Source organism: Vicugna pacos, chromosome 2 (assembly GCF_048564905.1).
Source record: "Vicugna pacos chromosome 2, VicPac4, whole genome shotgun sequence".
Taxonomy (NCBI): domain Eukaryota; kingdom Metazoa; phylum Chordata; class Mammalia; order Artiodactyla; family Camelidae; genus Vicugna; species Vicugna pacos.
In genome coordinates this window covers 29995446-30022813 of record NC_132988.1, presented here as the reverse complement: position 1 = coordinate 30022813, position 27368 = coordinate 29995446, and the positions used below count along the sequence as shown (strand labels likewise).

The 27368-nt window shown below is 35.0% G+C and overlaps 1 protein-coding gene across 2 annotated transcripts in view; it reads right to left on the bottom strand.

Annotated features, from left to right (window-relative positions):
- Positions 1 to 27368, bottom strand: part of SCLT1 (sodium channel and clathrin linker 1) — a 155998-nt gene that overhangs the window by 91198 nt on the left and 37432 nt on the right. For both annotated transcript variants that reach the window (XM_072937586.1, XM_072937588.1), the window contains 3 exons: positions 15824 to 15946; positions 14070 to 14135; positions 10081 to 10151 (listed from right to left, as the gene is read on the bottom strand). In XM_072937586.1, coding sequence (XP_072793687.1) covers positions 10081 to 10151; positions 14070 to 14135; positions 15824 to 15946 — 260 coding nt within the window. The remainder of the gene's footprint in view (positions 1 to 10080; positions 10152 to 14069; positions 14136 to 15823; positions 15947 to 27368) is intronic.

Sequence of the window (27368 nt, the reverse complement as noted above, 5' to 3'; positions counted from 1 at the left end):
ACAATTTCACAGACAGAAGATACGTTTTTACCATTGATCTCAGCAGACTCAGCAGAAGATATTTTTTTCTTTATTAAATAGAGAGCTTTCACCTTTTCATTAGAAGCAGCACTTTAAGGTTTCTCTTTGGCATATCTGAACTACCAACATCACTACTCTTGTGCTTTGGGGCCACTATTAAGTAAAATAAGGGTTACTTGGACACAAGCCTGCAATATCCTGGAGTGTCAATCTGATAATCGAGACACTACTAAGTGACGGGATTCAGCGGGATACAGTGGACAAAGAAGATAATTCACAACTGGGTAGGACAAAGCAGGACAGTGTGAGATTTTATCACACAGGACTACTAAGTGGACATACATTACTGCATGGTTGAAGAATATAACATATAATTTTCTAAATAATGACTGTCAAGAAAAAAGTTGTGCCCCAAAAGATCAATTGCAAAATACACAAGTAGAAAACCCACATAAATCAGTTCAGCTCAGTCTTTCCAATGAAGTACAATTTCATTAACTGACTTAATGGCTCAAAGTCGTTTTTAAGAACATCTGCCATGTGTCTAGCACTGTGTTAGATGATGGCATGATAAAAATGGCGACATTATGATCCATACCTTTAAGGAGTTTAAAAATCAGCAAAGAGAGATAAATTTGTAAAGAATTAAGTACATTAAAGATCCTGTGACAGATATATTGCCGTCTACAGCTGAGGCACAAAGAAAGGCAAATTTGGTTCTACCTGGGAGGAAGAAACCATAAAGATTCAGAAAAAGATTTCTAGAAGATGTGACACTTGAACTGAATCTTGAAAGTTGAGAGGATATTTATCAAGAAAGGGCATTTTTAGGCAGCCTGAATAATGTGAGCAAAGTAGGGATTTATAAAATAGCATGGCTTGTTTGGGGAAACTAACAATAGTTCAGGAAATTGAGATGAAGAGTAATTAGATAGTTAAGTAGGCAGGGGTCAGGTCATAGAAGACTTTGTGTCATGCTGAGTAATTTGGATTAAATCCCATAGGCATTTTGTAGACACTGAAGGAGACTGACGTGATCAGGTTTTATTTTAGAAAGATCATTTTGATGACAGTAAAAAGGAAGATGGGTGAGGGGTAAGCCAATTTGGAAGTTACTGGAGTAGCTCAGATGTGATGATGCAAAGGCAATGAGAATATAATGAATGATGCAGAAGTGAAGGATCTGAGAGACACTTAGAAGGTAGAGTTGGGCCAGAACGGATTCAGGACGCATCCTAGTTTTCTGAAGCAGAAACTGGGTGGTACCATTTACAAATACAAAGAGAAGATTCGGGAGAGATGGTAACAAGCTTAGTTTAATGCCTCTGACCTATCTGGGTAGAGATAACCAGAGGAAACCTCAAACTACAAAAATTTAATGGGATCTCACCTTTAGAGATTGTTAAAGCCACAAAAGTATACATGAGATGAAACAGGTCCAATTTCAGCAATTCTGAGGCTATCATATCATATGTAAACTTATTAAAGATTGTTCCCACACTCAGCGCATACAGGTATATTAAGTGCTCAATAAATACAAAACAGATTGACAAATTACAGTTTCTTATATGAAGGTAGTATCTATGTCTGCTAATGAAATCATTCCTTAGTGGTTTAATTTTTTAAAATAAATATTCTAATACTGTTACTCTGTTGAGAGGATAATATGGACCCCTATGCAAATACTTTAGAATCAGTCTTTACAATACAACCTTTTACGAAGATAATATTAATTATTCATGAAAGCTATACGCAAATGACAATCTTTCAAAGACTTTACAAGGCAAATATGAAATCTGAGCATATATGGCTTGAAAAATAATTATTTCCATAATGCAGCATATAAACAACTATATATGACAAAAAAGTTACCTACAGAGAAATAGCATAAAATCTCAGTTAGAATGAATAAATGCTCAGTATATCCACAAGAAGAGTAAAAATCTGGTGGAATGAGTCTGAGAAATCTTCCTCAAGAAGGCAAGTTTTAAGCAGATTTATAAAGTTACAGTTTTTCTAAGAAACAGAATAATGATCAAAGGCAAAAAGGAAGAAAACAAAAGTTCTTCTGTGAGAAACAGCACAACGACTATTGTTCGGGGAGGGATATAGCTCAAGTTGTAGACAGCATGCTTAGCATGCACGAGGTCCTGGGTTCAATCTATGGTACCTCTTCTAAAAAATAAATAAACCTAATTATCTCCCTACCCCCACCAAAATAAAAAATTAAATAATACAAATTAAAAAAGACAAAAAAATGACTACTGTATATAACTTGAGGATTAGGAAGGATCAGGTGAATGGAAGTTCTTAGAAACTAGGCTAAAGAGCTTTACCTACTACGATAAAGTATCACCAGAAACTCTTAAAAAGGAAAACGATAAAAAGCTTTAATTACAAGTTCACACGATTCTCATTTTTTTTTGGAACGATAACATCAGACAACAAATGAAACTAATATGTTTTCAGTATAAGTACAAACTTAAACAAATCTAGTGTTTAAAGAGATTCTAATTTAGTTATTCTTGGCATGGTTATATAGGGCATCTCAAAACCCAAATTCTGGTAATATCAATATGCCCATCATTTAGAATCTGTCAAACTTGAAAGCAACACCCTTTTCCCTAAAAGAAGCATCTGCTTATCCTTATGTTCTTTCAAATCTGTGGCAGGAAAAGCAGGCAGTTTTATGTATACAACTCTGAACTGCTTAGTGTTAAGCTATGGAATACTGTCAGTAAATATTATGGCAAAGTTGCTCATGGACAATTAAACACTTCAGATACTTCAGGCTTTAGAAAACCACAACTAGTTTTATTAATCTCTAATCTCAGTTTATAATCTTTAAGCCCAAATGTCCAAAAGCCAAATGAAACTTTCACATAGATGTCAAAAAATGATGTATTCACGCATCATCCTTTAACAATAAACTCTCATTCTTGACTTCCTTACTGCTGTGAACACTGTCAGAGAGCCAGGTTTAGAAACTCACTAGATTAGCAATCACAAGATGCAAGTTCTACTCTGGCTCCTCTATGAATTTGCTGTGCAACCCTGGACAATTTCTGAGCCTTTGGTTCAGTTTGGTTTCTTCCATAAACTTACGAAGCTGAACTAAGAGGATCATAAGATACCTTTAGCAATAAAATTCCATGATTCTTCCCCTGTCCTTTAGACCAGTATCACCAGGTTCTGCCCATTTTCCCTATAGAGTCTTTTCTTTGCCTAATAGTCCATGAATTTTTATTTTTATCAATACTTAGTTCATGTATCAACACTAATCTATTATCAGTTACATACATTGCATATGTCTTCTCTCAGACTGTGGGTTGCCTTTTCATCTGATATATTAATTTTTATAACATAAGTTTTACATTTTAACATACTCAAATATATGAATCTTTTCCTTTTGGGCTTGTATTTAAATTCTGATTAAGAAGTACTTCCCTAGTAAAATACTAAAAGCAGAGTTTCTAATATTTTAAAATCTGTAAAGTTTTGATTTTTTCATTTACTTATTTAATCCATAAAACCATGTAAATGCCTAAATGTGAAAAGCAGGCTTTTTCCCCATAGACAGCTACAATTCCTAACATGATTGTTTCCCTACTGATTTATGCTGCTACCCACTCTGTCACATACTAAACTTCTGCTCTATTCTGCCAAACTCAAATTCCTGTAAACAACACAGCATTTTATTCTACAGAATGGTTTTGGTATATGACACCTCACCATTTCACGCTAGGGTTAGTTTTTCAAGTTTCATTTTCTCTTCTTTTTCTCTCTCTCACACACATACATGCATGCATGCACACTCACACACACTACAGGGGTTTTAATACAAACTATGTTAATTCAAAAGATTTGGGAAGTCTTATTCTCATTAGAGAATTTAATCATCCCAACCAACTAAATTTTCCATTTACTTCACCTGTATATCTTCTGTTTCTTTGCTGAGACTTCCCATTTCTCTGCTGGGAATGTCTACTTTTTCATTTGTTTCAAGCTTGTTCATAATTTCTCATTAAAGTATTTTCCTGATACTGTTTAAAATTTTTGTCACACAATTTTAACATTTCTATCATCTAAGTGTTGGTTCTACTGTCTTTTTCATTCAAACTGAGATTTTTCTGATTCTTGGCATGAATGACTTTTGTAGAAACCTAGACTTTTGGGGTATCATGCTATGAGATTCTAGTATTATTTTTACTTATTTTATTTAGCTTATTTCCTCTGGTACATTTCTTTTGGTGGAATAAGGGGCTGTCTTTTACTGCCAAGCAGGGGTCGAGATTCTACCAGGCTTTTCTGGCATGGGTACAGGTGGGTCCATAGTTTTTTTTCTGTGGTACTTGGCTGAGGTAGAGAGGTTATACTTCAGAAGCTTTTGTCATACTTGGCTGCTCCTTTTCTGGTCCTTCGGCTAGAGGGAGAAAGTCTTTGTTGGGGTGATGTCTATTTTGGGCTGAGCCTTGTTGGTGTTATCACAATGCCAGCTTCTTCAGTTCCAAGTCTGGGATATATGAGTCAAAAACAGAATTCAAACCAAAAAAAACCCAGGGAACTGACCATAGCGCCATTCCTTGGCTCCTGAGGCACCTAGCCAATCTGCTTTCTTCTCTACACCTTTCAGTCTTCTTATTTTTGTTGTGTATATATGTCCTGTGGTTCTAGTTGTACTTAGCAGGAAGAATAGAAAAAACACTGCACCATCATCCACTACTGCTCTTTAATAAAGATGTTTACTATAATTTAAAACCTAGTTAAACCTTGTTCTTCTTTAGTTAATAAGGTTATTATTGCTAATATTGTTCAGAACATGTACACTCATATACTACTTTGGCTATTTAACTAATTCCAGCTTGACCACTAAGTACTTGTGCTAAATATGGCATCTGTCGACGCCATAAAAGTCATTGTGCAAAGGACATGGATACAGGCAGAAAGAAATGATTGTCATCATTTTTGAAAACTACAACAGTTCATGTTAAGTGTGAATCTGTTTCTAGCCTCTCTAATCTGCTCAGTTTATCTATCCTCATGTCAATACTACGATCTTTTGATTTTTCAGTTAAGTCATAATAACGTGGTACAGGAAGTCCACCCAGGTTGTTTTCCTCTTCAAAAATGTTTATCTATTTACCTTTTGTATATCCATATAAATTTTAGAATCAGCTTTTCAAATTCTATAAAAATTCTGCTGGGTTTTTGACTGGAATTGGATTGAACGTAGTGATCATTTTAAGCTGCACAAATCATTTTAAGTGCACAAATATGTTTCTTCATTTCCAAAGTTATGGGAATTACCTAGGTGTCTTTTTCTTACTGATTTTAAACTTAATAGCCCTGTCCTAAGAAACTGTGGTCTATGTTAAATCAAACCTAAGAAAATTGTGAAGAATTATCTTTTACCCCCCTAAATGAGTTCAATTTTTTAATGTTTTATATAGATATGAAAAGAGAGCAGATTATGCAGTACTTTTGTAAATGTCAAAACAACCTCTGTAGTGGGTTGAATACTGTCCCCCCAAAATTCAGGTCCATCTGGAACCTAATTTGGAAATAGGCTCTCTGTAGATATCGTTAAGGTAAGTGTCTGAAGAGGAAATCATCCTGAACCAGGGCAGGCTCTAAATCCTCTGACTGGTGCACCTATAAGAGAGGATAGACAAAGAAATAGAGAGAACAAGGCTATGTGAAAAGGAAGGTAGACTGAGATTGGATTTATGTTGTCATAAGCCAAGAATACCCAAGGCCAACAGCAGCTGGAAGAGGCAAGGAAAGACTCTTCCCTAGAACCTTCAGAGGGAGCATGGCCCTCCTAACACCTTGATTTCAAACTTCCAGCCTCCAGAACTGACAGGATAAATTTCTGTGGTATGCCACCAAGTTTGTGGTAATGTTATGGCAGCCCTAGGAAACAAATACACCTCCATGTCGCTAAATTCAATGGTCAATTCTTAGAACTCATCCTATTTTACCTACCAAAAGCACCTGACTCAGCAATCACTCCTTCCTTTACTGATATACTTCCTTCACTTGGTTTTTCAGGACACCATACTTCCTGGTATTCCTCCTATGTCACTCATCTTTTCTCAGCCTCTTTTGTTGATTCCTTCTCTTTTCCCTTATTTCTTGAGTGTCCCAGACCTTGGTCAAAGATTCTCCTTTTCTATTGATAATTATTTATTACAGTTTCATGACTTTAAACACAACTGTATACTGATCATCAAAAACGTCTATCTTTAGTCCAGATTTCTTAACTTAAGTGTTTGTCAATCATTATCATCACAAGGATTTCCAGTACTTACTGTAAACTCAGCATGGCCCAAACTGGCCCCTTCCTCACCAAATCTGACCACCTGTATACACAGATTTCTCAGTCCACGACAATACAATTCTTCCAGCTGCTTGTGGAAAAAACTTAGGGTCATCCTTGATGCCTCAGTGTCTCTCTATTGTATCTATCGGAAAATCTTCCTGAATCCACCATAAAAAACATTAAAAACATATCCAGAATCTAACCACATCTCACTAACTCCTACTGCTACCACAACAGTTCTAGTCAACATGATTTTTTGCCTGGATTACTGTAACACCTCCTTACTGATCTCCTTGCTTCCATTCTTTTTTTGGGGCCTCTCTACAGTCTGTTTTCAATGTGGCAGTCACAGTGATCAGTCCTATTAAAATACAAGTCAGATTATGTCAATCTCCTATTAAAAGCCATTCTTATTTTATTCATAGTTAAAAAAAAAAAGTCCTCATGATGGCCTACAAGGCCCCATATTACCTTGTCTCCCACCCTCTGCAACATTTCTGACCTTATCTCCTACAACTCTCCTCCCTGTTTACTGTGTTCCAGATATACTAGTATGAGAAATAGTGAAAATGGCCAAGAAATTCTTCCCCCTCTACATCCACATCTTTGAAACATGATGTTGAAAATCTTCCCATGAAGAGGGGTATTCTTTTCCCTATCCTGTGAATTTGGGTTAACTAGGTGACTTGCTTTTCTATGAGTAATTACCAAAAATGATTCAAGAGAGGCTTGAAAATTATCTGTACACTGGGATTTGCACTCTTGCTCCTCTTGCAAATCGTGCCATGACCAAGTAAAGAAGTAAGATTTGCCTTGTTGATCTGGTGAAGAAACTGCCAATTGTCAGACTGTTTTATCATCCATTGCCAACTACTAGACCATTCTGCTAGCAGACAAACCAGCTGGCTAGAGACAAATAGGCAAGTTTAGCAGACACGCAGCAGGCCCAGACCAGAAACCTGCTCTATTGTCTCCCAAATCATAATTTACATAAGTTATTATTTTGAGTCACCAAGTTTTACAATGGTTTGTTACTTAGCAATAGATAAGAGACATCTAGCTTCCTTGCTGTTCTTCAAGCACATTTCACCTTTGAAATGGTATGTTCTTTACTTGGAACACTCTCCATGTATTGCATGGATAATCTGTTCACATCCTTCAAGTCTTTGTTCAAATCTCAACCTCTCAGTGAGGCCTACTCTGAATACTCTATTAAAACTCCAGTCCCAGCATTGCCCCCAACACTCCAGATCTCTCATCCTGATCTTGTTTTGTTTTGTTTTTCTCTAGCACTTCATGCTTTAGCAGTTTGTTTAGTGTCTAGCATTTTTATCATAAAACAATTTTTAAAGGAAGTTGAAAAAATGTATAACAAAACATTCAACCAAGTTGGCCTTTCTTTTAACTGTCCTAAATTAGATAAATTTCATTTTAATTTCTCTAACAGTACTAAATTTTTATTTAATAATAATAAACAACAATAATAACTAAGACTAACTTAGGGCTAACTATTATGCATTTACTGTTCTAATTGTAATGCTCAATGAATAGATAGCCTATAAAAAAGATACTATTCTACTAAAGATGAAAAAGGAATAACTGGAGAGTGAATAAGAATTTAACTAATAAATATAGTACATCTGTATAATAGTATACTACATAACATTAAGGTTGAAATATTGATATGATGTTTATATTATCAATAAGTAAAAAAAAGTAGGCTATTAGTGTGTATATCATACTTTTTTTTACTAAAATACTTAAATACACAAACCTAAGTTATACATTTAAAAAGTTAGTAATAGTTAACTCTAAATAATGGAATTATAAGATTTTTATTTTCCACTTGAATTGTATAATAAAGAATTTGTCTGGTCTCTGTCTAAGTTTCTGGGATGGAATTTCTGGAGTAATAGCAATAACTTTGTTATTCATAGCAGGCTTTTGGGACTATACCTAAGTTTATGCTAATTAAATGACTCAATAGTAGGCCCCTAGATAGTTTCAGGATGTGAGCAGGTTGGCTGGAAAGGCCAACCATGTAATTACGAGGTTGGAACTTTGAGCCATGTCATATAGGCCCAACCTCCTCTCAGGGAGGAGAAGAGGTATGGAGATTAAGTTCAAACAAGTGATCAATGATTCATTCAATCAGTCATATAACACTTAAAATTCAAAAGAGTTTTGTTCTATGATGCAGTCATTATAAATATAATTTAATTGTAACACCAATTTATTTACATTTAGTATAAATCATATGTATATAATAAAATCCCAATAAAAACTCAGGACACCAAGGCTTAGCTGATCTTCCTGGTTGGTGAATACACTGACGTGCAAGAGGGTGACACCCTGATTCCATGGGTAGAGGACGTGGAAGCTCTGCTTTTGGGACCTTTCTAGATTTCACCCAATAAGTCTCTTCTTCTGGCTGGTTCTGATTTATGTCCTTTGTAATAAAATTTTAATCCTAAGTGCAGTGCTTTCCTTAGTTTTCTAAGCCATTTTAGAGCACTATCAAGCCTGGGAGGTTAGTGGGAACACTCACATTTATAGTCAACTTGTCACAAGTGCAGGTGGCCTGGGAGCCATGAACTCGTGACTGGTGTCTGTGTGGGTGTAGTCATGTTGGGGATTGTGCTTTTAACCTGTGGAATCTGTATTAACTTACTGCCAGAACTGTACTGCAATTTGATATACTGTCATACTATCTAAAGATTTTTTTTATAATGGATGTACATTACTTTCATAATTTAAAAAACTACTTTCACTTTGAAAAAAGAGTAATAAGATCCTGCAATTAAATAAATCACTGCTATTTTAACTATAAAATCAGTAACATCAAAAGAAATAAGAGGACCAAATAAGAGCCCACAAGTAAAAATGTCTGGGGAAAAGAAGGTAAATTTGTTAAACTAAATTTAAAAGTTCATGAAGGCAATAAAATTAAAATATTTTTAAATGGCATATAAGATTTTGTAAAATAAGTGTTTCTTAAAAAAAATAAGGTATTATTTGGCAGGGCAAAATCATGATGGTAGGAAAAACAAAATGAATAGCAAGATTCCTTTAATAAACAGTAACCTACATTTCTTATAAAATATAAATTTCCATTAGAATTTAAAGATATTTCTATATGACAGCATCACAGCACAAAATCTTATATGACTACACTTCTGAATTTTAAGTATTGTAACTGAGGGGAATGAAAAGTGAAAAGTTCTTTGGTCATTTAGGGTTTTTCCAGTAAAGTCGATTAATGCAATGATTATTAAATCACTGGACCATAATATACATATGGTATTAAGCTGTCTGATTTTTAAAAACCTCTTATTGGCTGCCTTCTCCTCCCCCTCCCTGCTTTACTTCCCCACTCCTCCACTGGTGCTCCCTAGTATTATCTCTAAGTAAACTGACGCACTTTGGGACTTTTAGGGTCTGCTTATGGGGGAATCCAAAAAGAAATATGTGTAGAAAAACTTAAAGAGAACTGATTTTCTTCCACAAACACTGGTTTTGCCATCATGGAACATCCCTTCATATATATATTATAGCTGCCTCCTAACAGTCTTAATTTCAGTCTCTTCTTGTCCCCAAAGAACATACATACAAAAAGCTACTGACAGAAGATTAAAAGGGAGGGGAAAAAAAAACTTATGGGAAAAATTATGACATCATCACTTTCTTTGAAGAAAAATAATTATTAATAAATTAACAAAAATCATTTCTGAAAATACCTAAGTTGTTTTCGGAGTTGCTCGATTTCCACATTTTGTTCAGTTACTGTTTTCAGAAAGTGTTGATTAGTCTGCCACAAGAAAAAAAAACATTCAGTATTAGAACATTTAAAACTACATCTTTAAATGCTAACTACAGGAGTATACAAGTAGAAGAAAATAAAATGAAGTCATGATGATTATTAGATTTTTCGATGGTAAAATATAACCCTGGCCACCTTTCCCTGCCTTTACTACTTCAGTAGGTGCCTGCTTCCCTTCAAACCACCTGCATCCTCACTTCTGTGACTTCTGGCTTTCTCTGGCTTTCTGAGCCGCCTTTGTTCACCTAACTATGCAGAAGGCTATAGGTGTTGTAGACTTCATGTTCCCAGTCTGTTCTGGAAGAGCTCAATAACAAAGATTGAAGGGAACTGGTGTGTAAAAATCCCTAACTCCCATGTCCCATGGTGGAATATCTCTGAGCCCTGTGTTCTAAACTGGGTTCCAGAGTTCATCAGTGGGATTAAGTTTCAGTTACCCACAGTGTTAATTTGCTCGATTGTTAAAAGTCCTTTATTGGCTGCCTTATCTTCCCTTCCCAGTCTCATTTCTCCACTCCCCTACTGGTACTTCCTGGTATTATCTCCTAAATAAGTGACATCCTTTGGAACTCCTTTCCCAGAGTCTACTAAAGCTACAGAAAGATGTGAAGCATTCTTCTAAGTGTAGAAAAAAATTATCATGATGGTACAAATTCCTCATCCTTACCTACATGCCTTATAGGCAAAGTCACATAAATTATACTTACCTCCTAACTGATAGTCTTGATTTCAGTCTCTTTCCATTCTAACAAATCATACATACCTCTCCAACCAAACTCCCTGAGGCAGTTTTCACTGTGCTTTTCTCACACCCTACCCAATTTCATTGACTTCACATTTTTAATACACTTTGGTATTTCCCTCTACCTGGGATGTCATCATTCTGCCAGCAGTCAGCCCTGCATATACTGAGTGATTCACTGACTCTAAGGTAGAATTAATTGTTTAGTTTTTGCATTTTGATAAAACTTTACATATACTTTTACGATGCACACTGCCCTTAAGTACTATATTTAAAGTTTATGTATTCCTGGCTATAATATGAGACTGTTTTTGAAGACTAGCTTCACCTAGAACTCCCAGCATCTAACACATGATTTAGTACATTCTAAGTACTATACTTTTAAGGAATTAATGAACAAATGCCTTTACTGAGACATGAAAGAGAGTCTGAGAACTGAGTCTTTATCTTGGGAAGTAGATTGTTCCAGACAAGAATTTAGTATTTAATTCATAGACCACCATTTAAAAGACCAACTATAGTACACACAGAAAGACGGCCAGACTAATGAGAGGTAAGTAAATTATACCACACCAGAAAAGTTAAAAACAAAACACTGGGTGTAACACCGGGCATGAGTCATGAAAGACATAATGGGTATATGCAAATAACTGAAGGATTGACTTGAAAAAGAAATGAGCTTGTTGTATGTTACTCCAAGAGATAAAATCATGTATCAGTGGGAGGAAATCTAGTAAGAGATTTTAGCTTTCTAATAATCAGAGTTCAAAGAAACAGGCTCTTAGTGGAAATGACAATATGTCTTACAGAGGATATTCAAAGCAAAGGCTAGAGGATCATCTGAAAAGCATTTAATAGAATTTTATATATCATTTGAGGGAACAGATGACCTTTAATATCATTTCAAATTCTCCTGTGAAGCTGTCTCAGTGACCTCAGCCCAAACTGATTCACATCTCTGAATTCCTGTATAATATTTGTAATGCACCATAACATTTTATTATGTACAGTCTTGGACATAGCATAAGTAATTCTTGTGTTTCTTACTATTTGGGAGCACCTTAAAGGTAAATTATGTAAAGAGATTAGCAGAAGTATAAATTAGAATTGTGAATTCTAAGAAGCTAGTGTTGGAAACAAACACATGCAACTTGCTAGCAAGTGTAGTAAGAGCTCAATAACTGCATCTGAACATGGCTTTATTTTTTATTTGTGATTACAAAGAAAATTATATCAATGTTACAGAATTTGTAGATTCCTAAAGGTCCAGGGAAGTATCCCTTTACATCATCTATCTTATCACTGATTATTTCAGTTGGCATTTATCAAATAGACAGGGGCTTTGTGGATACATGCACATTTCTCTTACAACGAAAGAACCTATGGCAGTGGAAGGAACTTAATATGAAATTAACAAATATTTTTGGGTTACTTTATGGAGATGAGTAAATCTCAAGAAAAATACAATTTCAGTAAAGAGAATCTCTTGGAAATGTGAACTTATTGTATCTCTAGTAATAATAAATAAATATAAATTTGTATTTTATGTACCATTCAGGTCAGGGCATTTTACCTTCTGCATATTATTAAAGTGCACTGGTTATAAAAGATTATTTATTTTTTGTATATTCATCAATTTCTTGTACATCTGTAGGAACTTATTCATTTAATGAGTTTATTTATGTAATCTGAAAAATTTTTAATGGACATTGTTTGATTTTTGACTCAAACTTGCTCCTATGACCACACTCTGAATGCTCTCTGAGACTTAAAAAATCTTTATAACCATTTAACTATCTCCCTTTACAATTGGTAGAGTCTTGTTTGATACCACAGTGTCCGATACATTAAGAAAAACTCTTAAGTCTTAAAAATTTCTCTTAGCCATTTTTCTTTAACTACCAGGATAGTCTTTTATTTGTTCTTTGTAACACAATGCTTCATCCATCTTGTCACTCCTTTATCACTTTTATTGTAGCCATAGGTTATTATTCTTAGTTTTGGTCTGAAACTATGAATTCTTGTGCTTTAGAAATTTTTAATGTATTCAAGTATTCTTTCCCCATGACTTTTATCAGAATGGTTTTGGGTTGTATATAACAATATATAGGCTCTGTGGTATAAAATATCAAAGGATTAGATAATCTGCACAATTCTAGCAAATATTAAAAGAATAAACAATTGTGATGTTAGGTTAGACTATTAATATCATGTAGAAATAGGACATCTTAATTATGGAAATCAGTCATCATTTTATTCTGGAGTACTTTAATACTGTTTTAAAACTCTAAGAAGTCACATTATCAAAAATTGTAAGTGAATAGAAATTCTAAATGTTAACATAAGTAAAATAGGGAGAAATTTATTTAATAATTTTTTTACATGGTTAAAGGAGAAAATTTTAAAAAGAAGAATGAGATCAAATAAACTTACTTTTGATGGCACAACTCCACTCTTAAAGACATTTTTCATTATGTACTAATAAGAATTAACAGGGTAACTAAGCAAAATGAAGAAAGGAAAAGAGGAATTACCTGGGATGTCATAATCCTATTACTCAACAAAAGGTAACATAAAATTCCAAGAAGGAAAAGAAAAGAAGAGAAAAAGAAAATAAAAGTGAGAGAAGAAAAAAGGTAAAAAGGCAGAACTGGGAAGACTAATTGTATTTCTTTCAGGAAAAAATTACAAGGGAATTTAGGTGCACCAATTTAGGTGACTGGTGGTCAATCAACTAACAAGTGGTTCTTAGTATCCTATTATTTTTAAGGATTTGGGCTATTCATCTGTCTAACAGTTCAACTATTTTCTTTATATACCTAACCGTGTTCTAGATGAAATACTAAGAACAAAACCTAAGTCCTACTCTTGAGAAGCTAACAGTCTAGATTACTGTCAAGAGAACTTACTAAGGACCCAAAGAGTATTTTCAGATTAGAATATATTTCAGATAGCTGTTAATTTTAGATCTCTAGAAACTACTATGAATGCTCATGTCTTGCTATTGAATGTGAAAGAAAAAGACAGATAAAAAGCAAAAAGTACTGCCTACCTATTTTTAGTTTTTTCTTATTGATTTGCCTCAGCAAAAAATAAATATTATTACTTAGAGTGACACTTTCTAGTTTATATAACAAGGGCACTAAGTGGATATTTTCACTTACCATTTCTATGTTCTCATTAGTAACATGAAGTTGCTTGGTTAGTTGTTGAAAATTGGTCAGCTGATCCTACAGTAGGAAGGTAGAGGGGGTACATAAATAGCATTTTGTTTACAGCCCATATTTAAAATTAAACTAAAATCATGTCTAAATTCATTATGCCTAAGTCTAGAAGACATCAGTTATATTCCTTCTAACAATTATTGTGAGTTAACAGTTGAAATGAAAAAATAAATTTTTTAATAATTACAAAATTAAACAAAGTGGTAACATGGAAACTAATATAAGAATCTATGTTTTATGTGAAATCATTATTTCTAGAACTCAATCCATTAATAAATAGATATGCTAGAAAGACCTTACTCAATACTGAAAAACCACATTCAAACCTATTTAAAACCTACAATATAAATCACAGTCCAGGAGTTATTGTGCCTTTCCCCTCTTTAAAACTCTCATGGCTTGAATGACCCACAAGTTTTAAATTTTTTGATTATCTGTTACAATCTGATTCAACATTATATGAGCAGATGACACAAGGTTAGGAAGGGTTGCTATTACATCATGTAACAGAACTCAAAACTGACAGGTAACTAGGGAAATAAGGACAAAGTATTATTTGTAAAGTCTTGCACCCCCTAAAACCCAAAGAAAATCCTCCCCTGCAAAAAAACCAAAACCCTAACTGCATAGCAATAGCATAAGACTGATCTTATTCAGGTAGAAAAATACTCCAAAAACCTAAAGGCTTAGTTGTTTGACCTAAATGAAGAAACAGCCTTAAAGAACATACTTGTATTGGAAATGGTTTCTAGATCTCAGGGTAAGAGTTATGGCTTAGACTACATGAGGGTTATTTTCAAACCAGGGCATGTATGAAAAACTCATTTTGTTAACTGCAAAGCATCATTAAGCATTATTATGACTTCTTTAGGTAGAAATTTCTGGTTATAATAATAATAATAGGAACAGTCACAAACTGGAATTTGAAAAGCCTATAAATGAGAGTTGAAGATAGGCATGATAACTAATATATTTAAACAGCTGCCTTCTCAAAATCCACCGGAAAAGGATAAGAATTGGAATTACTCCATAGTTTTCAATATACCTAGCAGAAAAACAATCAACGGAAAGATAAAGGAGGTAGATTTTCCAATGGAATGGATGGTCATGTGAGATAGTGAATTCTTGTCAACAGGGGTATAAAGCAGAAGATTGATGCCCATTTTGAAAGAATATAAAATGATTCTTGCTTTGAATAGAAAGAAGCCCTTAATAACCATTAAGATTCTTTCCCATTGTAAAATCCTATTCTGATTAATTTATGTTAGACAAACTTCACACGAATTTTAGTAAAAGGTCATATTTAATGTTGTTAACGTTTTCATTTTATATGGCATTGTCACTACATTTGAGTAGGCTTCTTCATTGTCTATGATCTAATGAACAGTTTTTGTCTTTTTTAAGCCAGGTAGAAAATCAAGAACATAAAAGCTTTGGAGGTCCATTTACACATAATAATCTTACAGGGTGTTTCTCAGCACTAATTACAGCTTTCACTACTAATCACATTTTAAAACCCAACGTACACTAGGCACATAATTATCTTATGTGTTCAAGAGACTTCTAACCATCAAAGACCTATTTACTACCAACATAAATAACACAGTAGAGACTCAGGCATTCTTTCCAAACTTAATTTCTCCAGAATGCAACTTCTTATCGATATATAAGAAAACCATGACATACAAGATTACCTTTTGTTTTTGACTTTCTACTATATGAATCTGGGCCTCAGTCATATGTTCCTGGTAAAGTTTCTGCAATCTATTCAACTCTTGAGAAACAGTCTGCCAGAGTTCCACAGCCTGAGTTTTTTCCTATTAAAAAATTTTGAGAACTCATTAAATTATTAGCAGGCTATTGCACAGCACAAATGAATCATTTTCTTTTACAGAAGGAATTCTTGTATACAAAGACACAAAATAAAAACAGAACTTATATAAAGGTGGTACAGTCATAATATTTTTGATTAAGTTTATTAATAATTATAAACTCAATTATTAAACTTAAATTTAGAAAAAAATCAAAAGATAAAAATTCCTTAGTTTGAAATCTTTTTATTTGGATTTCATAAATAAAATTAAAACCCTTCAATCAGAGGTAGACGTTTAAACCACTCTTCCTGTTCCACAAGAAAGTGTAAGCCACAGAAATATCTAAAAAAACTTCCTTGGTAAAGTATAAGTTTTTTTTCTGACTGCAAAAGTAATAAATGTTTATTGTAGAAAATTAGGAAAATACAGAAAAATAGAGAAGATAAAATAATCTGATAGTTTTAACACCTGATATAATAAATATTGCTAACATCTGAATACAATCATCTTTATAAATGTTGGATGTATTCTTGTTTATAAATATGATTTGGGGGGAGAATTTTGTATTTTTTTTTCTTTTAACAAAATTGGGAATCATATAGTGTGCTGTTTGTATTGTACTATTTTCACTTGGCAGTTTATAAGAAGAATTTTCTCTAGTCATTATTCTTTCATTAGAGCAATTCTCAAAGAGTGGTATGGGATTCCCAGAAGACAAAATTATGTTCATAATAATAGAAAGACATTATTTGCCCATTTCACCCTCATCCTCTCATAAATGTACAGTGGAGGTTTCCAAAGTTTATGTGATGTGATGTGTGATGCTGTCACTGCTCTGGTGGCTACCGAAATGTATTCTCATGCTCCCATTTGTTTTAAAAAATCTTAGTTTTAATTAGTAATATGATAAATACCCCACGAAAATAAAAAGCTCTTTCAAGTCCTCAATAATTTTTAAGCATCCTAAGGAGGGATCCTTCACCAAAAAGGTTGAGAAACTCTAAGCTAGCATACAGAAAGCGTTTTTCTCTTTTTAGAGAAGTGGAAACTAAGGTTCAAGCTTTTGGCCTACAGTCCCTCAGCAAGTTGTTGACAGAGTCAAGAAGAAACCTCTTTGTCTCTAAAGTCCAAGCTTTTAACTCCCAGGTCAGTGATAATCCTCTCTCAGTTTTAGTAAGCAGGTAAGAAGGTGTAGTGAAAAGATACACATTTTTGGAACATAATGAGTATATACTTAAAATACATCTTTATAAGTTTTAAGGAAACTATTGCTGAGGTATAACCTGCAGCCAAAAACACACAAATCATAAATTTGTATAGCAAGTGAACCCATGTAACTGGGCCCCAATTCAAGAAAGAGAACATTATTACCAGCACCTAGAAGATGCCCTGCTCTCTTCTAGATACCATGAATCTCCCCCAAAAGAACCATTATTCTGACTTCGAAAATCATTGAATTAGTTTTGCCTAAAACATAGTCTTAAAATTTATACACAAAAGCAAATCTGGAACCATTAGACTTGGGTTGGATTTCTAATCCTGACTGAATAACCCTGGACAGTTTATTTTATTTCCTTAATAATCCTGGACAGTTTATTTTATTTCCTTAAGACTTTCTTTTCAATAGAATGATCATTAAAATGCCTCATACTTCAAAAGACTGCAGTTTTCCAAACCTGCCTGACGATAAGAATCATCTGGATTACTAGTTAGAAAATGTAGATTCTCCTAGACCAGTGGTTCTCAAAGGACTAGCAGCAATGCCATAGGACCTGTTAGAAATGTAAACTGAACCATATCCCAGACTTCCTGAATCAGAAGCTTGGGTGAGGGGTGACAATCTTTATTTCAATAAGCTCTCGGGTGATTACAATTTGAGAACCACCGTACTAATACATAAACCAATCATTTGGAAAAAATGTTATTTCAGTGACTCCATATTTTTAGATTTTTAAACAACTTCAGTTTTTAAATATCAAAACAATACTATAATACTACAGTTTCTTAGGACAGATTGCTAGAATCTATGTGGTATCACCATCTAATTGGTCAAAGGATATGAACATTTCTAGGGTTCTTTTTGCTAAACTTCCCTCCAGAAAAAATATTACAAATCACATTTTTATAGAACAAAATACTCCAAGCTAAAAATACTAAGTTAGGTGTATGATAGTACATTAGTGTTATCAGCAACCAAAGCAATTATACTTGCTCTAAACAGAAACTTTTGCACCTAATTTTAATTCTTCTTTGTTTATCTTGCTGTGAAATATGATGATAAAAATAATAGGTAAATTTATGAACGTACATATATGCTGGGCATTATCCTAAGTGTTACATGGGAATTTAAAAATTTAATTCCCATAAGAACTCCATAAGATAAGAATTATTATAATCTCCATACGTAAATAAGGAAGGTGAAGCACAAAGAAGTTCCCCAAGATCAAAGAGCCAGAAAGTAGAATGGAGACCAAACTCAAGACGTTTGACCAGACTTCTTCCTAAAGCCTGTGCGTTTCACGAAAGCAGAAGCCAACATTCTTCACTGTATTATCAACATGAAGCACAGTGACTCATATCTAATAGATACCTAGTAAATATTTGTGCAATGAATGAAGATTATTTGTTAAATTCTCTGTACTTATTACTTTAATGAAGCATAATATAATGAAGAATTCTCTTTTCTTTCAATTTTCTACTATAAATTGTATTTCATTTAGTTTTTATCTGTTCAGTTTGGATTCAACTAGTCTTCATGCATGACACAAAGGTCTTTCAATCTACTGATGAATACAAAAACAATGTGTTTCATCAGAACTTTAAAAACAAAATACATAAACATGTATGTATAAATAATAGGCAGAATTAACATTTGATATTATTGTTTATGGATTTATTAACATTTTCTATTATTCATACTTTACAAAAATGCCTAAATTTTCATACTGTTAAAACTTCATATTTATATACAAAGTACATTAGGGATTTTGTGGGAAAATTTGTTTTGAACACATCTGTGTTTTTTCTTTTTGACTGCTCAAACTTAAACCTCACCAGATCTTCTATGAAGTAATAATCCAAAATGCAGCAAAAAAGTAGGACCTTCTTCAGAAACGTAATACAGTACTAGGCAAGATACAGATGGAGATAGGCAAAGAGAGGAGAAGCTAAGGGAGAAAAAGGTGAGAAATGAGAACAACTGGATTTAAAAAAATAATAATTTTCAAGTTTTAATAAAATTTAGCATTGGAAATTATAGTGACAAAAGTACTACAGAGAGATGATTTTTAGAGGCAGGATTCTTTTTCGTTTTGTTTCGTTTTTTGAAACTACAAATCTTACCCAGTTTTGCACTCCACTTTCTTTTTATAAATTAAACTAATTTTTTTTTGGTTTCCCTGAGGTATGACTGACAAATAATCATTGCCTATAGGTAAGGTGTACAAGAGAGGGTTATTTTACGTATGGTCTGTCACAGTACTTTTCAGGAGTAATAAGAAATGTTTATTCTGATACAGCTTTCAAAAGAGAGCATTAATAAGTCTAAATTATTTTCATTTAATTCTAATAATTAATAAATCTTTCCTGAAATACTATTCTAGAACAGAGTAAAAAACATGCTTTCCTAATTATTTTTTTACCTCTACTATATTTTCAAATTCCTTCTGTTTACACATTAAAAAAGAATTCTGGTGCTACACAATGCTCCATCAAGTAGATACAGCATATCTGATTGACTTAAAATATCACTTTCAAAAGCAAAGAATTCCAAAACCAAAATCCCAAGGAATTAAAAAAAAAGACTTCATAGATAATCATAAAATCAAAATCATGATAGAGAATTTCTAATCTTCATTTACAAAACAAAGAAACTGAAGCACACTGCTAAGTAGAAAAATGGGATTCAAATCCATACAAGATACAAGATACGGCGGCTCTTGGAAGATGGTGGAGTAGAAGGACGCTCGTAAGTCACCCTCTCCCACAAATACACCAAGACCCACATCTACAGACCCACTCAGCCAACCAGAGCACCTGCGGAACTCCGACAGAACATCGCCCTCTTCAAAAGATAAAGACGCCCAAAATCTGGTAGGAGAAAAGCAAAAAAGAAAGAACAAAAGGCAAAGCAGCACAGGACGGGTCCCGCGGGGAGGGAGCGGCAAAGGAGGACTGGCGCTCGCTCGCTGGGTCTCCCCTCTCCAACTGAGAGGCCAGCGGGACGGAGGGGGAGCCTCCGAGGCTCGGATCTTTACAGAGCAGCCCTTGTCTGACAGAACTAAGTTAAATGGGCACAGAGCGTCCTCCGACACCCAGCCTGAGACGCGGGCCGGCAGCGGCAGGCAGGGCCAGGCTGCACAAGCCGGGCGGAGGATGGGGGCGGCTACACGGAGCCAGCCCCGGGGGACTGCAAGGGGCTGGGTGCCGTGGCTGTGGGTGCACAGGGCAGAACAACCTGGGCCCTCCATAAAACAGCAAGGTTGATGTGCTCTCGGGAAGGGTGCATACCCCCATCTCTGAAAACCCGCGGAAACTTTTCGGGGGAAGAGAGGCGGGGCTCAGGCACAGCCGCCATATCCTCCTGCACTTAGCACCAGGCGGGGGCAGGGGCGAAACCTGCATCCCCACTGAAGGGCTTAGCAGCCTCAAAGGCCAGACTGAGATGGGCCTACAGCCCGGGGCAGATAGGATCCTTCCATCCTGGTCCCTCAGAGAACTTGCTCCACAAAGACAAACAAGGAGCTGGGATTTGGCTTAGAGCAGGGACAAGGCTGTCCCTCAGTCTTCCCCGAGCCCACCTGCGGAGCGCCGACCAGGGCAGAGTGCGCAGCCACACAGAGCAGTGGAGCTACCGGCGGCGCAGGTAGAGGGAGAGCGGACCCCCCGCCTTTTGGGCAGGAACACAGCCCCTGACCAAGGTGCTGGGAGGGGGCACAACCCGCCCACCTGCCTGGCCAGTCTGCAACATCTGACTGCGGCATCCGGAGGGGCAGTGACCCGCTCGCCCACAGCAGAGGAGAACTGCACCTGACCCCGTGTTAGGAGGAGGCGCGATCTGCTTGCCGACAGGTGCTGGGAGCAGCACAGAAGAGGGCGCCAACAGAGGGCCTCTGAAAACAACAACCTGAGCTTCCAAAACAGGACGAAGACAGAAAGACTTCACATTAAAAGCACACAGACTCCAGGAGAACACCAACAACCCCCCCTTTTTTTTAAAAATCTGTTTTTACCTGTTCTATTTTCTATTGCTCTCTTAATTTTTACTTCTTAATTCATTTCTATTTCTCTTCGGTTTTGATGTCCTGTTATTGATTAGACACAGGTTTCAAATACATCTATTCCTCTCCCCCCCCCCTTTTTTAAAGGTTTTAAAAGGACGTCTCAACCCGATTAATACTCTGCTTCAACTCACTCTTCTATTATTCATTATACACTGTTTTCAAACCCTCTTTCTCCCTTCTTTTAAAATTCTTTCTCTCTCTCTTATTTTTTTTTCTTTTTTTTCTAAGTTCTATTCCTAAATAGGCATTAGATAGATAAAATCCTTAAGATCCAAAATAGACAACTGATACTCCCTAAACCACAGTGCCAGAGAGGTATCAGCAAGATGAAGAAGCAGAGAAACCTTTCCCAAAAAAAGAACAACAGAAATCCCCTGAAAGAAAGATCAATGAAATAGACATCAATAGCCTAATAGATCAAGATTTCAAAAAAGGAGTCATCAAATTGCTGAAGGAATTAAAAGAGATAGTGTTCAGAGATATAAAATATGTCAAAAATGAAATTGAAGCTATAAAGAAGAGCCAAGTAGAATGGGTAAACTCATTGAAAGAGATGAGGAATGATCTAATAGCTGTGCAAAGCCGACTAGATAAAGCAGAGGAACAAATTAGTGATCTAGAAGATAGGGCAATAGAAAGCACCCATTCAGAAGAACTACAAGATAAGCAAATAAAAAATAATGACAATAGCATAAGGGACCTATGGGATATTATAAAGCGTCCCAATCTTCGCATAATAGGGGTCCCAGAAGGGGAAGAAGAATCAAAGGGGATTGAAAAGGTTTCTGAAAAAATCATGACTGAAAACTTCCCAAACTTAAAGAAGGAATCAGATATACAAGTACAGGAAGCTCAGAGGGTCCCAAACAGGAAGAATCCAAATAGACCCACACCAAGATATATCATAATCAAGATGGCCAGAGTCAAGGATAAAGAAATGATTCTAAAGGCAGCAAGAGAAAAGCAAAGAGTAAATTACAAGGGAACCCCCATAAGGCTCTCATCTGATTTCTCTACGCAAACACTACAGGCCAGAAGGGAGTGGTAAGATATATTCAAAGCCCTGAATGAAAAAAAGATGCAGCCTAGGATACTTTATCCAGCAAGGCTATCCTTTAGGATAGAAGGAGAAATAAAGAGTTTCACAGACAAAAAAAAAAAAACTGCAGGAGTTTAGCAACACTAAACCAATGCTAAAAGAAATATTGAAAGGGCTATTCTAAATAGAAAAGCAGCAGGATGCTACAGAAATGAGAAACTCACAACTGGAAAGGTGATAACTCATGAATTACAAATAAAGAAAACACGAAATTATAAAAGAAGACATACAAATCACTGAGAGTGGGAGAGGGAGGCAGGGAAATATAGAATATTTTTTGCTTTCTTTTTTAAAATTTTTTAACAGTAGGATGGGTTTGAGATCATGTTACTGTCAGTTTAATAAAAACAGTTATAGTAATGGGTTAATAGATTTACAAAAAAGGGTAACCACAAGTCAAAAATTTACAAGGGAGTCACAAAAATTAAATAAAATCCATGATAATACAAAGGAAAATTACCAAACCACAAAAGGAAGAAGAAAGGAACAAAGAGGATATACCAATTCAACTGCAAAGATAAGTTCAAAATGGCAATAAACACACATCTATCATTAATTACTGTAAATGTTAATGGACTAAATGCTCCAGTCAAAAGACATAGAGTGGCAGACTGGATAATAAAGCAAGAACCTTCAATATGCTGCATACAAGAGACCCACTTTAGGGAGAAGGACACATATATTGAGAGTGAAAGGATGGAAAAGGATATTCCATGCAAATGGAAAAGCCAAAAAAGCAGGTGTTGCAGTCCTGATTTCAGACAAAATAGACTTTAAAACAAAGGCCATAAAGAAAGATAAAGAAGGACATTTTATAATGATTAAAGGAGTGATACAAGATGAAGATATTACACTCGTTAATATATATGCACCCAATATAGGAGCACCTAAGTACATACAAGAATTACTAACAGAGATAAAGGGGGATACTGATGGGAATACAATCATAGTTGGAGATTTTAACACTGCATTAACATCACTAGACAGATCTTCCAGACAGAAAATAAACAAGGCAACAGAGAAATTAAATACTACAATAGGAAAACTAGATTTGGTGGATATTTTCAGAGCTTTACACCCCCCAAATTTAGGATATACATTCTTTTCAAGTGCACATGGAACATTTTCCAGGATCGATCATGTACTTGGGCACAAAAGAAACCTCAACAATTTTAAGATAGAAATTATCTCAAGCATCTTAACTGACCACAATGCCATGAAACTGGAAATCAACAACAGAGAAACAAAGGAGTAAAAAAGGAAAGCATGGAGATTAAACAATATGTTATTGAAAAAACAATGGATCAATGAGGAAATCAAAGCTGAAATTAAAACATACCTTGAGACAAATGATAATGAAAGCACAACCACTGAAAACCTATGGGACACAGCAAAAGCAGTGCTAAGAGGGAAGTTTATACCGATACAGGCCTTCCTCAAAAAAGAAGAACAATCTCAAATAAACAAGTTAACCCACCACCTGAATCAATTAGAAAAAGAAGAACAAAAAGCCCCAAAAAGCAGCAGAAGGAAGGAAATAATAAAGATCAGAGAGGAATTAAATACAATAGAGATTAACAAGACCATAGAAAAAATCAAACAAACCAAAAGCTGGTTTTTTGAAAAAGTAAATAAAATCGACAAACCTCTGGCCAAACTCACAAGAAAAAAGAGAGAGCACAAATTAGCAAAGTAAGAAACGAAAATGGAGAAATTACAACAAACAAAACAGAAATACAGAATATCATATGAGAATATTATGAAAAACTACATGGAACCAAATGGGATAACCTAGAGGAGATGGACAAGTTTCTGGAAACATACTGTCCACCAAAACTGAATCAAGAAGAAACTGAACACTTGAACAATCCGATCACTAGAAAGGAAATAGAAATAGCAATTAAAAACCTCCCTACAAATAAAAGTCCAGGACCGGATGGCTTCACCGGGGAATTCTACCAAACATACAAAGAACTCATGCCAGTCCTTCTCAAACTCTTCCAGACGATTGAAAAGGAGGGAATACTACCAAACTCATTCTATGGAGCCACCATCACCCTGATACCAAAACCAGGCAAAGACACTACAAAAAAAGAGAATTATAGGCCAATATCACTGATGAACATAGACGTCAAAATCCTCAACAAAATTTTAGCAAATAGAATCCAACAACACATAAAAAAGATTATACATCATGACCAAGTGGGGTTCATCCCAGGGACACAAGGCTGGTTCAACATACGCAAATCAATCAATGTAATACATCACATCAACAAGAGAAAGGACAAAAACCACATGATCATCTCAATAGATGCAGAAAAAGCATTTGATAAAATTCAATGTCCATTTATGATAAAAACTCTCGCCAAAGTGGGTATAGAGGGAACATATCTCAACATCATAAAAGCTATATATGACAAACCTACAGCCAGCATAGTACTCAACAGTGAAAAAATCAAAAGCTTCCCACTAAAATCTGGGACAAGACAAGGATGCCCACTATCACCACTCCTATTCAATATAGTCCTGGAAGTCCTAGCCACAATAGTCAGGCAAGAGAAAGAAATAAAAGGGATCCAAATTGGAAAAGAAGAGGTAAAAGTGTCATTATATGCTGATGACATGTTACTATATATAGAAAACCCTAAAAGGTCAACACAAAAGCTACTAGAGCTGATTGAAGAATTCAGCAAGGTAGCAGGTTACAAAATAAACGTTCAAAAATCAGTTGCATTTCTTTACACTAACGATAAATCAACAGAAAAAGAACGTAAAGAAACAATCCCCTTTAAAATACCACCCAAAGTAATAAAATATCTGGGAATAAATCTAACCAAGGAGGTGAAAGAATTATACACAGAAAACTATAAACCATTGATGAAGGAAATTAAAGAAGACTTTAAAAAATGGAAAGATATTCCATGCTCCTGGATTGGAAGAATCAATATTGTTAAAATGGTCACACTGCCCAAGGCAATCTACAGATTTCATGCAATCCCTATCCAATTACCCAGGACATATTTCACAGAACTAGAACAAATCAGAATAAAATTTATATGGAACCATCAAAGACCTAGAATTGCTAAAGCATTACTGAAGAGAAAGAAAGAGGTTGGAGGAATAACTCTCCCAGACTTCAGACAACACTATAGAGCTACAGTCATCAAGACATCATGCTATTGGTACCAAAACAGACATATAAACCAATGGAACAGAATAGAGAGCCCAGAAATGAACCCACAAACTTTTGGTCAACTCATCTTCGACAAAGGAGGCAAAAATATACAGTGGAATAAAGACAGTCTCTTCAGCAAATGGTGCTGGGAAAACTGGACAGCAGCATGTAAAACAATGAAGCTAGAACACTCCTTACACCATATACAAAAATCAACTCAAAATGGATTAAAGACTTAAACATAAGACAAGATACAATAAACCTCCTAGAGGAAAGCATAGGCAAAACATTATCTGACATACATTTCAAAAATTTTCTCCTAGAAGAAATAAAAGCAAGAATAAACAAATGGGACCTAATGAAATTTACAAGCTTCTGCACAGCAAAGGAAACCAGAAGTAAAACAAGAAGAAAACCTACGGAATGGGAGAAAATTTTTGCAAGTGAAACCGACAAAGGCTTGATCTCCAGAATATATAAGCAGCTCATATGACTCAATAAGAAAAAAATAAACAACCCAATCCAAAAATGGGCAGAAGAACTAAACAAGCAATTCTCCAAGGAAGACATGCAAATGATCAAAAAGCACATGAAAAAATGCTCAATATCACTAATTATCAGAGAAATGCAAATCAAAACTACATTGAAGTATCACCTCACACCAGTCAGAATGGCTGTCATTCAAAAATCCACAAATGACAAATGCTGGAGAGGCTGTGGAGAAAGGGGAACCCTCCTACACTGCTGGTGGGAATGCAGTTTGGTGCAGCCACTGTGGAAAACAGTGTGGAGATTCCTCAAAAGACTAGGAATAGACTTACCATATGACCCAGGAATCCCACTCCTGGGCTTGTATCCAGAAGGAAATCTACTTCAGGATGACACCTGCACCCCAATGTTCATAGCAGCACTATTTACAATAGCCAAAACATGGAAACAGCCTAAATGTCCATCAACAGGTGACTGGATAAAGAAGAGGTGGTATATTTATACAATGGAATACTACTCAGCCATAAAAACCGACAACATAATGCCACTGGCAGCAACATGAATGCTCCTGGAGAATGTCATTCTAAGTGAAGTAAGCCAGAAAGAGAAAGAAAAATACCATATGAGATCGCTCATATGTGGAATCTAAAAAGCAAAAACAAAAACAAACAAACAAACAAAAACAAAGCATAAATACAGGACAGAAATAGACTCACAGACAGAGAATACAGACTTGTGGTTACCAGGGGGGTGAAGGGTGGGAAGGGATAGACTGGGATTTCAAAATTGTAGAACAGATAAACAAGATTACACTGTATAGCACAGAGAAATAAACACAAAATGTTATGATAACTCACAGAAAAAAAAATGTGACAATGAGTGCATATATGTCCATGAATGACTGAAAAATTGTGCTGAACACTGGAATTTGACACAACATTGTAAAAAGAGTATAAATCAATAAAAAATGTTTAAAAACAAACAAACAAAAAAAAACAAGATACAAGATACCCAGGGATAGAAAATTTTAAATTAAAATTAAATTCCTTTACTTATACCCCAAAAATTACAGTGCTAAAAACAGGATATATACAACATAGCTTACAAATATTTCAGTTACTGTGAGGAAGAAAAAAAGAGAAAAAGTCTAATTCTAAAAGAAGTAGAATTTTAGAAAAATATAATTCTAAAATCTTTGAAAATTGAAGAAAACACACCATCAGAAGAAAACACAAAAAATAAAAAATGTAAATTTAGGCAAGTGGATAATTAATTATTTTCTTTAAAAATTTTCTTTGGCATTAAAATACTCTATAACACAAAAAGTTATGCCAAATTAAAATATATATATGGCAACTACATTTATAACAGTGAGCGTAC